Source organism: Apis mellifera, linkage group LG6 (genome assembly GCF_003254395.2).
Source record: "Apis mellifera strain DH4 linkage group LG6, Amel_HAv3.1, whole genome shotgun sequence".
Classification (NCBI taxonomy): domain Eukaryota; kingdom Metazoa; phylum Arthropoda; class Insecta; order Hymenoptera; family Apidae; genus Apis; species Apis mellifera.
Window position 1 is genome coordinate 17,521,165 of NC_037643.1, and position 12,955 is coordinate 17,534,119.

Consider the following 12,955-nt stretch of genomic DNA (forward strand, 5'->3'; position numbering starts at 1 on the left):
TTGATTGAATGGCAATAATAGCTTCAACTCCTGTTAAGTCATTAGTTCATTCTTCGACATTGGTTACAGCTGGTATTTATTTATTAATTCAATATATAATGTAGATTTATTAGATTATAAGAATGTTATTTTATTAATTTCTAGATTAACAATATTATTTACAAATTTTGAATTGAATTTAAAAAAAGTTGTTGCTTATTCAACACTTAGACAATTAGGATTTATAATAAGAATATTATGTATTAGTTCAACTGAAGTAGTATTTTTACATTTATTTATTCATGCTATATTTAAATCATTGATATTAAAAAAAAAAAGATAGAAGAGAAAAAATATGCTTCTTGAAATGTTTTAATAATTCACGTAATTTTAATAAATTAATTTATTTACTTACATTTTATTACACGATGAAACCATTTCATCATGCAACTCTTTTATAATGGCTGCAATAAGTGATCCAAAAACATGTTTCAAATGTAAGAAATACGGGCAACACTAATTTTCAATCACAAATCGCAACACTGCGAAATAAATTCAAGTTTAAATAAAAAAATAAAGAATAAAATTAATAAAAGTAATGAAAAGCAAACGCGATTCTCATTTTAACGCAACAGCAATTCAATTCGTTTTTAATTAATAAGACTAATAAAAAATGCCTGTAATGACAGTGATGATTCTACAAGCTGGCATGCAAATTGATCAAGCAACAATTACCACGTGCTATCAAGACAAGCACAATAAGCAATCTTCCATCTTTAGATTCGAAAAAATGATCCAAAAAATAAGAAACCATTCGTTGCAGCACTCTTCACAATTTGTCTTCGTCTTCTTCGTCTTCTTTCTTCGATGCCCGCTGAAATCTAAAACTAAACTCGAGACTCAAAGCTGAATCAAAGAAAAAAAAAAAGAAACTCATTATAATCGTTGATAATCGTTGTTCAATTTATCATATGTGCGAAATCTCGAACGCAACGTTTCGTATTTCGCGAAATTCGAAAAATCGAATGGAAGGGAAGACAGAAACGAGAACGCCATTGTCCGTTCGTCTTAATTTTATTACTCTCGATTTTTCGAATTTTATTACCTGAGACAAGTTGTCACGCGAAAACGCGCCTTCACGATCGAACACTGTGCCAAAGACTAGTCGACCTCTACCTATTTATAATTAAACAGACACACGACAAGTATATCTTATCTAGCCCTATACTTGAAAAAATGTGGCAAAAAACAGGCGCACCAACACGCTCCACGACTCTCACGCATATAATATCTCGGGCGCAAAAAAGCCTACGCTAGGGAAGCGCGTGCCGGGACACCTTCGAGTTTGCCATACTATTTTCGCACTCTTCAACTTCACGTTCCCGTATTTACTGAAATCGACTGACGACGGTTAACGACCGTTGCGTGAAATGTCATAGAAACGCGTGTATTTTTAAATTTTAATTATACGATATTTATGATTGAACACGGACACGAGTGAGCGTTTTATAAAAGGAATTGCATCGAGTGGATTAAAAGGTATTAAAGATCGGTAACTATTTATTATTTATATTTAATTGCATGCATTAACATTGCATAACGTTGCGATTGTAATTAATTACAGTGACGGAAATAATGATCGGAACGACGCAATTTCATAGCGTGATTACACATATATACGTACGTACGGAAAATAACGTCGGGCAGCAACACCAACGTATCGTCGGTCGCTGAGAAATTTTGATTTAAACTTATCAACTAGGGTCATCATGCCCATCGCCTCTCTCTCTCTCTCTCTCTCTCTCATCCAAATAACAGTGAGATCCTGGCAATGAAGGGATTAAACTGAGAAAATCCTGAGCTGAGAAAAATAGATTAATTATATATATATACCTACAATAAATTTTAATATAGCACAATCATCCTATCTCAAATTTTAATGACTCTATTTTATCGCGTTTTTACTTTCTGTCGATGTAATCAATAATACTTTATGAAAAAAAAAATTTATAATGTATTTATTCAAAAAGTAATTAAAATACAATTCGATCCAATGAGCGACACAAATTTTAATAATGAAAATATCCTCAGGCGAGGATTCCTCTGTCAAAGCATATTTTCCAAAATATCAAACAAGTATTTAAAATTTAGAGCTTTGATTTCAAAATCTATTTCTTGTCGCAAAATGTCTTCTTGACATTTTATATATTTTCAAACGAGAGGAATAAATTCTAATTTAATTTTCGTACACGAATTTGTTTTCATATGTTTAGATATTTGATACATGTTTGCAAATATTAGATTACGTAATATTATAATAATTTAATTTTGGATGAATTAATTTGGTTAATATTCTTAATATTTAAAAGCACGTGTACAAGAGCTAGCCTGAACTAATAAAAAAGACTATGTCATTACGTGCTCGTGTAAAATTCTATACAATCAGTCACTCTTGTCTTGATTTGGACTTTTCATCCTATGGCATGATCGAGTGACCGAAGGAATCAAAATGCATGCGACTTACCAATTGAAGCGATGAATCTGCACTACCATCAATGTCGTAAGCCAAAGTTATTGCAAAAACTGTACAAAAAGTGGAATATTATAAATGCAATAATAAATTAAAATTAAAATTCTAATAAGCTAATAATAACAACAAAAATTGAAATCTCCCAATAAGAACTTTAAAAATTGGAATTTTCTAACAACTTTAGAGTAAAAATTTAGGTAAAAAAAAATAATTACTAGTTTCGTATGGTTACTTTATTCTTTTGAGAGAAGACTATTTTGTATCGATATTTAAAAATAAAAAATTATATTAATATTTCCGTTCATGTTACGTAATCTATGAATAAGCATATAATTATTATAATTTAAATTTATTTAAAGCTATAAAAAAAACAGGAAATACTACAACTTACGAAGCAAACACTGACTCTATTGACCGCATTGCATGCAATTACAATGATCTAGAAATAAAATTATATTAAAAAACATTTGTTAGAAAAGATTATTTTTAAAAGAATCGTCTTGTCAATGTTCACTATTAGAATTAATAACATTCCATTCACATTTATAGTATATTAAGAATATTTTTGCAAGTTATAAATCAAGTTATCTATTATCTTTATATTTCCAATAAAAATAATTATCAATTACATTATACACTATACTATACAATTAATAATTCAATAAAAAAAAGTATAAAAATACTTACTTATATTCATTTTCCTTTTATATGCAAATTTAAATCTCGTCTTCCTTCCATAAATTGTTATAATTGGCATCCATATTGAAAATTGATGACTCTAAAATAATTTAAAATAATTAGTAATTACTTATCTGTATACAAAAAAAGGAATCAAAATAAAGCAAAATAAAGCAATATTTTAAAGTTTAAATCTTTTTACATTCTCGTATTACATGATATAAATTAATGTTAACATTAACATTAATAGTTGATATAAACGAATGAATAAAAACGAAATAAAATATTTCTTCGAAAAATTATCAATTACAATATCAATAATTATAATATCAGCAATATAAAAAGTATAAAATAAGTATTATGCAATAGATTATCACATACTCGAAGCAAAGCGTTGCAAATTTTAACAACAAAATGATTTCTCGCAAATTTCGATATATCGAAAGAGAAATATCGTCAACAATTCGTTTAAGTCGGAATGTATCGAGCGTGGCATGGGCATAACTAACCGTCAATTTCCCGGAAAGTATTATAAAAAATGTTTTCAGCCTTGGAGCTTCGAGCGTAAAATCAAAACAAAACAGAAATAATAACACACGAGTCGAACGTATGAATAGAGACATACGAATGTACGAATTTGGAATGAAATATGTATATGACGATGTATGTGAAATATATATATGTGTGTATATTTTTATATATACATACTTGAATTGATTGTATTAATTATCTCCATTTTTACGCGTATAAAAAGAATCAAAAAATTAATAACAACCGCGTTTCTGTTAAAATAAACAAAATCTTACCGTATTTGCACGAAAATCGTCGAATTATCTCTTCATTTTCGTGGTGTGTGTGCAAAATCTACCACGTTTACGAAATATCGAAGCCTTCGAAGCTCGAATCCAAACAATAATCTGCACAAAAATGTTTAATAATGATGATTAAATAAACACATTAATTCATCTACGATTATTAAGCTTAATTAATAAGTAATATAATGGATTTATTGATAAAGATTTGCGTATAATTACATACTTCTGTCGATGAAACAACCTGTCACCACAATTTTCAACTGTAGACTGATGACATGCGCACTGACATCTTACCGTTAGATTTCAGCGGCTTTTCGATTGGCCGAAGGATTCTTTATTCGCTTCAGCCGCGCGAAAATTAAAATAAATATATATAATAAATTTTAATTCTACTTAAAAAAAAAAGATTTCTGTACATCGAAATTTTACGGAAGGACAATTATTACGTTTCGTTTAATGTAAAAATTATTTAAATTAATAAAACTGAAATAATAATGAGATAATATTTAAAATAAATATTAAACTAGAAAAGAAGACTGAAAAATAAATAAATATAAAAATTATATATAATAGATTTTGATCGGTGAATCTTTTACATTAGTTGCAATTTGTTGCTCACATTAAATTATTTAAAAAAAAAATATCACTTTCTATTGTTGTCCATCGTTGTTCAACATCGTGCAACAATGAGATTTTAAAAAATCTTTATTCATATTTTGATATTAAGATTATTAATAGCATCAATACCCGAAGATATATTCGTTTTATTCGAAATAAAAATAACATAAAATTAAAACCTTTATTGTTCAATCGAAGAAATAATTTAATATTTCCAACTGGAAAAGAATAAAAGATCAAAAAGAAAAAAACGTGAGCGAGAAGATAAATAAGATTGGAAGAAGAAATTAAAAGAAAGAAAATTAATTAAGACATCGACTGAAATAACTGCCGATTAGTTTAGCGATTTGCATACATCATTAAATTTTTTTAAAACAGCATATAATGAATATTTATTTTACGATTCTTTAAATGAAATTTTATCAATAAAAATTAAAAATAATTGTATCTTTAAAATTTTAATCTACGATATTAAAAAAAGAAAAAAACATACGCGTAATAGATATATATTAATTTTACTCGTAAAATTCATTGAAACAAACGAATAAGAGAAAAGAATCGTGTTTATTGCGTTAATAATTTTAAAAATAAAAATTTATTCCTATATTTAGAATGGAATAAAAAGTGGAAAAAATAAAGAGCATAAATAAATTATACTCGTACAACCAAATGTTTCATTTCATACGTGTATAAGAATGATTATAAATCGAGAAATATAAATTTCTATACTTTGTTTCTCATCAATTACTCTATTATCTATTTCTTATTTATAATTTTTATACCAAAATTTCAATTATTATTAAAATCATCTTCTATATTGAATCGTGACAAATAGCAAGATCTCCAAATTTTTCCAAGACTAATAACAAAATAACTATTACGAATCTTGAACCTCTGCGATTTCTCATAATCCGTCGAATCTCCATCCACGAGTTCATATCTTCGTTCAGAGATAACGTTTTTATGGGAAAAGATGCAAAAATACGAGAGACATGGTGCATCGCGGAAATATCTCGTTTATTTAATCACGCGACGCGGAGAGAAGAAGCTTGGAGTAAAAAAAAAAAGGACGAAATTTAAAATTACGTATATTTTCGAAAATTTTGGCGAAAAGATCTCCTGCACGCTAAAATATATATATATCGAATGGCAAAGAATACTGGAAACAGAGTTCCGCGAAATTCCTGATGAATATTCAAGAATCTTGTCGGACATGTAATTGTCAAAAGGTGGAGGATGGTGAGACGCGCAAAGGAAAAACAGAGTTCGACGCTTGGCAAAGGGACCGCAAAATCTCTACCGGCATTCGTGGCGGGACGTTCGCGAAAACTTTGTTGCATTTTTGGTCAGCTTCACGACATACGCTGCCCGAATAAGCCGGATCAAAGGGACAAGCTCGAACGTAACAAGAGGTTGTAGGAAAAGAAGTGTAAACGAGCGAGAGGAGCAGCGTAGCATTCCTTCCGCGCTCTTCCGTGAAAAATTTGTAAAAATCTTTTGCCTCGCCGACCTACAACAACATACGGACAAAATATCTTGCATAGAAGGGGATATTTTCGCTTCGTTCCTGACCTATCCTCGTTTCACGGAATAAAAATCTGCATCCGCATCTTTGAAATGGCTTACCTTACGAAAAAAACTATACAACGAATACCGTTCAAAAGCGATATATAATCGCGCTCGACGAGATCGAGGACATCGAGAAAAGAAGTTGACGAATGGGAAAATAATTACAAACGTCGAAAGAGCAAGTGTTTTTTATCCGCGTTTTGTACACGCGAAGCCGTGTGCGTTCCCTTCTTAGGATAAAAAAGAACGAGAGACAGAGAGGGAGAGGGAGAAGGAAGCAGCGCAAACTGTTCGCGTTAAACCGCAGAGGAAACAAAAGGTGGCGGGAGGGGCGAATTAAGAACGATATTTTAACGCTCGAGTTAATTGCATTAAACAGTGGGAGAGGGGCCAACCTGTGAGGGAAGATAGAGAAGGGGGTGAAGAAGGCTGTGAAGAAAAAAATAAGAAAACGGAGGGTAAAAGCGGAAAGGGAAAGGGACCAAAAGGGTCAACTCGGTTGGCTTATGTTGGCTCTTCTATGCAGTTGGCGATTCTTCGATGCCCTCTCTCTCGCGTCGTAATACGTCGGATTTTCAAAGTGCTGCTTGTTGCGGCGCCGCCTCTACCCTTTGAGCCGAAACAAACAGAGTGCTCGGTTTTTTTTCGCCAAGTGGCCAGGGCGAGAGAGAGGGAGGGCGGAAGAAACGGATTATGTTTTAGATTTCAACTGGAAGACCAAGGGATGGGAGTGGATGGGAGTGAGAGAAACGCCGAGGTGCAATGGGGGAAAGAGAGAGAGAGAGAGAGGGAGGGGCAGACAAACGAAAAGAAAGGAAAAAGAAAAGGAGGGAAAGTTCTCGAGACCACGCGAGGGTATTACAGGGTAAAAAGAATTTTCTTCCAGCGTTTTTTTTCCTTTCTTTCTTTTTCTTTTTGCCCAATGCGTACTCGTACAAGGTGCAATGCCCTTCAAATTCTCTATACTTTGTTTAAACAAGTAGCCCGATCGATCCCCTTTACCTTAATAAATCTTGGCAAAACATGAAAATCCATGAAAATTAATTTATACGGTGAATTTGGCTTTTTGCACCTAATCTTTATTTATTTTACGTATCCTTTGAGATTATCTTATAAAGATAAGTAAGTTGTTTTATATTTTACGATACGTATTCGATTGCACGATTATTAATATAAATATAAATAACAAGTAATATATATATATAATATGCGATATGTATATTATACAATGGAGTGGAAATTCTTTTTATGATTATCCAACGTGAGCGGGCCTTTGAAGTATCTTTGGCAAACGTCGCACATGAAACGATTCTTGTCGTGGCTCTTCAGATGCTTGTTCAACAGATCCTTCCTGGCGAACGTCTTCTCGCAGAAGGTGCACGAGAATTTATCCGGGTTCACGTGGAACGCGTTGTGCCTGGACAAATTGTCCATTCTTGTGTACTTCTTGGTGCAAATGTCGCATGTGAACATGGTCCTCTCCGAGTGGCACCTCTGGTGATATCTTAGGTAACGTTTCTGGGCGAACGTCTTCTTGCACGCGCAACATATCACCTGATTCGACTCGTCCTTCTTCACGTCCATGTGATCGGCCAACTCGTCGCTGTTGCCGAACGTTTGCTTGCAAAATTCGCACATGTACCGCTTCGTCTGTTTGCTCTTTTGTATATTGTCGAGGAACGTCGGGTCTGTCATGATTTTATAAAGGAAAGTGTCCTTTAACTTTTCATCGGATCCCGCATTGTGATTCGACACGTCCTTCTCTTCGCAATCCCGTTTGCACAAATTAAGAGCCTCCTCCCTCTCTTCGTCTCTCTTGTTCTCGCACGATTCCGAATCCTCTTTGCTCGAACAGCCGGCAACGCAGGAATAATTTTCCGATCCCGTCTCTTCCGATGTTATTATCTAAAACAGATCGATTCGCGACGTAACATTCGCGTGGAAAGTAATGGCGAATCGGTAGACTGTGAATATTTCATCTAAATATTTGTATAAGACAGGAAGGCAAGGAAAATTGCATAGAAATGCTTTGCGATTAAAACGATCGTGTTTCTTTTCACACGGTGTATAATTTCTACTCGGTTTCCTACGATATCGATAAAGCATTCGCAGTCTATCAATTATTAACGAGAATTGTATTATACGTTGTTATTGTCGTCGTTGCTAATAAATTCCTTCGTATCTCTCTTCGAGCGCGAGTAATTGCAACTTGGACCGGCTATTAAGCTGAGAAGCACCGAATCCTCTTCGATCTAAAAAAAAAAAGAAATAAATTATATTTAAAGACAAGCAAATTGTACGCGATTATCGTTCGAACAATGTTATTGGATATCTACCTTGATCGACATGTTCAACACTTTTTCCAAATGGATCGATGTTTCCATCCTCTCCTTCACTTTCACGGACAGATCTTTCGACTGATCTCCGGCCGGATCGTTCGCCCCGAGTAAACCATCGCTCTCGCCTTTTGACACTTCCTCGTCGTTCGAGCGTTGCCCCGAATTTTCAATTTTTCTGGTAACCGTTTCAGACACCGAGCCAACGTTCGCGTTACCTTGAGATACCCTCTGCCTCGGCACGGTTTTCACTCTCATATTTGTTTACTATAAAGTGATTCCAGCTGAAAATATACACACACACGTATTTCACGACAATACGATCGTCGTAAAATTTAAACCAAAGGGAAAGAGAAAAGAAAAGATATCGATCGTTTCGTCTGCTATCGAGATTCAAATTGCATCTGCGCAATTTTAAAATTTATTAAATTTTAAATATTAAAGTTTAACCGTAAAACTGAAACTCGTTGCCTCGAGAAAATCGGAAATGTATTGAATCGTAAAATGAATTTTTTCAGAAATGGTATTATTAAAGGTTATCGAAAGAATTTATACTCACACGATGCATCCGTGTACGGCGAAGCGATAAATTTCTCGAAACACGAGTAAAAATCGAATAATTTGCTTCGTTCTACCATGAATCAAATATAAATTATACGTTGAATAACAGGGAATGTTTCAATATACGACACACATTTCACAGCTCGTCGACAGTGACTGAGAAGAATCCGTGTTTAGTTGACCTCGTGTTGACTTTGATGGTTGACACAACAAAGGACGCCAGGCGGAGTCGCCGCTCGGAAATCCAAGTTTGCAAACACAGGGCTGCCTTCGACGAAATCCAATCCTGCTTATCGCTTCTTACTGATCGCCAATATTTCGGCACATATTTTTTCTATTAACGTTTACCCGTATCTGTTGAACACGAAATCATCGTATTTAACACTTATTTAATTTCCAATTTCTGAAATCGATTTTTGTTTTTTTCTTCTAAATACTTAACTCGATATTTTAAGTCTAAGATTATCGATATTAAATTATATTTCTCATTTATTCTTCGCTTTAATTAAAATTTCTCTCTTTCGACAAGAAACATTAATTTTTCGCATATCTTCTATTTTGCAAAAGGAAAAAAATAATTTAATAATTTCTGATCGAGCAGATTCAAATCTCCTTCCTCCTCGATCCTCTCCGAAGAGAATACGAAAGTTAGTACCCCGTATAACAGATCGGTCTATTTTCACGAAAGAACAAACGTTTGCTTATTGTTAGTCGAACAGAGTGATCACCGTAACGAGACCGAGGAAACGAACTGTTGAACGAGAAATAAAGATGGAAGAACGGACCGACCGACAGACAGACGGATAGACAGGCAGACGGGCAGACGGACGGACAGACAGACAGACAGACAGACAGAGAAAGAGAGGCAGAGGATAGCCTGGACAAGGAGGATAGGGTGGAGAAGATGGGGTCAAGCATAAAATTGGCAAAAAAAGCCTCGATGTTTGGTAGGATGTTTCGTGTCCCCTCCCTGCACGTCCCGGTCGTTAATACGGCATAAGGAGGAGGCAGGAGTTAAGCGAGGGTGAAGCGAGGATTTTTAATTGTAGTTCAGCCGGTATAACCCCGCTCGACCCGCCGGTATTGTCATACCGGAGCGGCGCTTTTCTTTATTTCCCCAGTGGCTGGATGAGGTTATACATTTTTTTTTCTCTCTCTCTCTCTCTCTCCTTTTCTCCTTTTCTCCTTTTTCTCTCTCTCTCTTTTTTTTTTTAACTACGGCAATGCCTCCTCCGTCTTCTTATTAGCAAAGCTAATTGGAAATACAAATGGTTATTCACGGGGTAAGAAGGAAGGCCGAAGACTGCGAGAGGTACTACCAAGTACTAACCGATGCGGAGGGCTGGCTCCGAACGGAACAGAGGTAACGAGGGGGAGGGGGAGAGGAGGCTGGTACACTTCTCCCCGCGTATTAAGCTTGTATTTGCCCCGGATAATTACGACTTTTTCCCGACCAATTCGGGATGAATAATTGATTTTTCCTTGCCATCCCAAGTCCAATGACAATTCGCTCGAAGGAGAGAAAAAAAAAAAAATAGAGAGATCTCCTTCCCTCCGAATGAAATATTCATTCGACTCGACGCGATAACCGCCACTTCGAATTTTTGTTTCACGATCGTCGTCCTACGTGTGTTACGATATACAGGTGGAATTAAATCGAGAAGAGGAGAACGAAATTTCGCGAGAGGGATGGATTCGAAGTCGGTCAAGCGGCAATCTCGCAGGAGCTCTCCTGGCTCTGCCTGCCTGCCTGCCTGCCTGCCTGCCTGGCCACGAAGGAACGCCCGTGGGGCTCCGCAACTTTTTTTCATCAGCATTTTACGGTTATGCTCGCGCATTAATAATGCACATGCTTAATATAAAAAGAAGCCCGCGAGTCTTCTTCGTCTAATAAACTGGAAGAATGCTTTATAACCGGCCGCGGTTTCGGGTCACGGGGGGGAGAAGAAGGGAAGCAGTTTGCTGAAAGCCGGCTAAAGGAGCTCTTTTTTCCTTTTTTTTTTTTTTTTTTTTTTTTTACGGTCAATCTCTCCATGACGCGTCGAACGAAAGTAGACGAATCGCACTCCAAGTTTTCTTTTCAACTTTCTCGATTATTATCGCATTCTCACCCTTCGAGGTGATAGAGAGAGAGAGAGAAAGTACCTATCCTTCTTTCGAAGAGGATCGAGAGATCGATCTGAAAAATTGTGAAAAAAACTCAAAGTTTTGGAAATATGTTTCCATCGATTTCTCCCGCTGGGTAAATTATTCATGGGAAGAGCGAGCACTCCTCCAACCTCCTCCAGTTTTCCAGTTTTATCATCATCGCGCGACGTTCGAATGTAAATCATTTTCAGCCGGGGCCAATTTTCACGCTCATCTTATCCGCGAGGAGCCGAGTGAATTTTTCCTTCTCGGCGAAGCTGATTTCCTTCCTCCCGAGTTGCGGCCGAGTTCCTGAGCGAGAGGAGCCACGCCGCGCCACCTCTCAGATAGTAGCGAGAGGTGAGACTTTTTGAAAAATATGAGTTTAATAAAGAAGAAAGTATGATGTATAGCGTCCCCCCCCCTAGCCGCCTAGGGAGAGAAGTTGCCAGGATCAACCGACTTCGATACCCAGATATTGTATGTGTAATATAAGCAGATGAAGGGAATTGCCTCGATGTACTCCGGTTGTCCGCCATATTTTTCATCCCCCCTCCCCGCGTCTTCTTCCCTCTTTGAATAAAAAAAGTTGACGGATACGCGTAGTTAAAATTGACCGGATCTTCGAAACGAACGCTTTCCTTTTATCGCCCCTCGAGGCGAGCGACAAAAGGGGATATAAACGAAGGATCCGTATGGAAATCGATGACATCGAGGAGAGAGAAAACGAAACGATCCAGATAAGGGGTTGTAAAAACGACGTAGCTATCTGCCAATACCATTCTCTCCCTTCTTTCTTCCTGGTTGCCAGATACACAGATTCGATACAGAAATTCGTGCCATTTGAATACCGTTTCCTTCCCAAATTTATTCTCTCTCTTCAATTATTAACCTATCGGCCTCGAAACGTCGCTTTTGTCAATTATTGAGTTGCTATATAAATATAAAAATAAAACGTGTTGGGCGATAGGAAAATTCCAATTCTTTCCAAATTTATTCGACCATTCTCCCTCTTTTTTCAATTATTAACCTATCGGCCACGAAATGATTAATTATGCCCATTGAGTTGCTATATAAATATAAAGAGAACTAATAACTCCTATTTTACACAAAAAATATAAAAACGTCACAGAGTGTTGGGCGAAATTAAAATTCCAATCCTTCCCAAATTTATTCGACCATTCTCTCTCTTTCTTCAATTATTAACCATTTCGGTACGGCGCCTATCGAAACGTCGCTAATGATTGCTTTTGTCAATTATTGAGTTGCTATATAAATATAAAGAGAAGTGAATATAATAACTCGTATTTTACACGTGTTGGGCGAAACTAAAATTCCAATCCTTCCCAAATTTATTCGATCATTCTCCCTCTTTCTTCAATTATTAACCTATCGGCACGAAACGTCGCTTTTGTCAATTATTGAGTTGCTATATAAATACAAAGAGAAGTGAATATAATAACTCCTATTTTACACGTGTTGGGCGAAACTAAAATTCCAATCCTTCCCAAATTTATTTGACCATTCTTCCTCTCTCTTCAATTATTAACCACTTAGGTATCGAAACGTCGCTTTTGTCAATTATTGAATTAGTATATAAATATAAAGAGAAGTAAATATAATAACTTCTACTTTACACGTGTAAAAACATGTCATAGAACTGTGTTGGGCGAAACTAAAATTCCAATCCTTTCCAAATTTATTCAACCATTCTCCCTCTTTCTTCAATTATTAACCACTTC

The 12,955-nt window shown here is 35.5% G+C and overlaps 1 protein-coding gene and 1 long non-coding RNA gene across 2 annotated transcripts; both read right to left on the reverse strand.

Annotated features, from left to right (window-relative positions):
* Positions 1-1,536: 1,536 nt before the first annotated feature.
* LOC100578391 lies at positions 1,537-4,277 on the reverse strand. The gene is made up of 6 exons (XR_412079.3): positions 4,226-4,277; positions 3,994-4,104; positions 3,197-3,287; positions 2,901-2,948; positions 2,504-2,562; positions 1,537-1,840 (listed from the first exon to the last, which is right to left on the reverse strand). It is a non-coding gene; the product is annotated as an uncharacterized LOC100578391 (long non-coding RNA).
* A 2,950-nt stretch (positions 4,278-7,227) lies between these two features.
* On the reverse strand, positions 7,228-9,571 carry LOC100578289 (oocyte zinc finger protein XlCOF6). The gene is made up of 4 exons (XM_003251631.4): positions 9,085-9,571; positions 8,526-8,809; positions 8,334-8,441; positions 7,228-8,094 (listed from the first exon to the last, which is right to left on the reverse strand). The coding sequence occupies exons 2-4, from the start codon at positions 8,781-8,783 to the stop codon at positions 7,411-7,413; spliced, it is 1,050 nt and encodes a 349-aa protein (XP_003251679.1). The 5' UTR covers positions 8,784-8,809; positions 9,085-9,571; the 3' UTR covers positions 7,228-7,410.
* Between the last annotated feature and the right edge of the window lie 3,384 nt (positions 9,572-12,955).

Coding starts and splice junctions, on each gene's coding strand:
- LOC100578289 (XM_003251631.4), bottom strand. CDS start 8,783: ATGAGAGTGAAAACCGTGCCGAGGCAGAGGGTATCTCAAGGTAACGCG. Junction 8,442..8,525: donor TGTTGAACATGTCGATCAAG/GTAGATATCCAA, acceptor TTTTTTTTTTAG/ATCGAAGAGGATTCGGTGCT. Junction 8,095..8,333: donor GCAACGACGACAATAACAAC/GTATAATACAAT, acceptor GATCTGTTTTAG/ATAATAACATCGGAAGAGAC.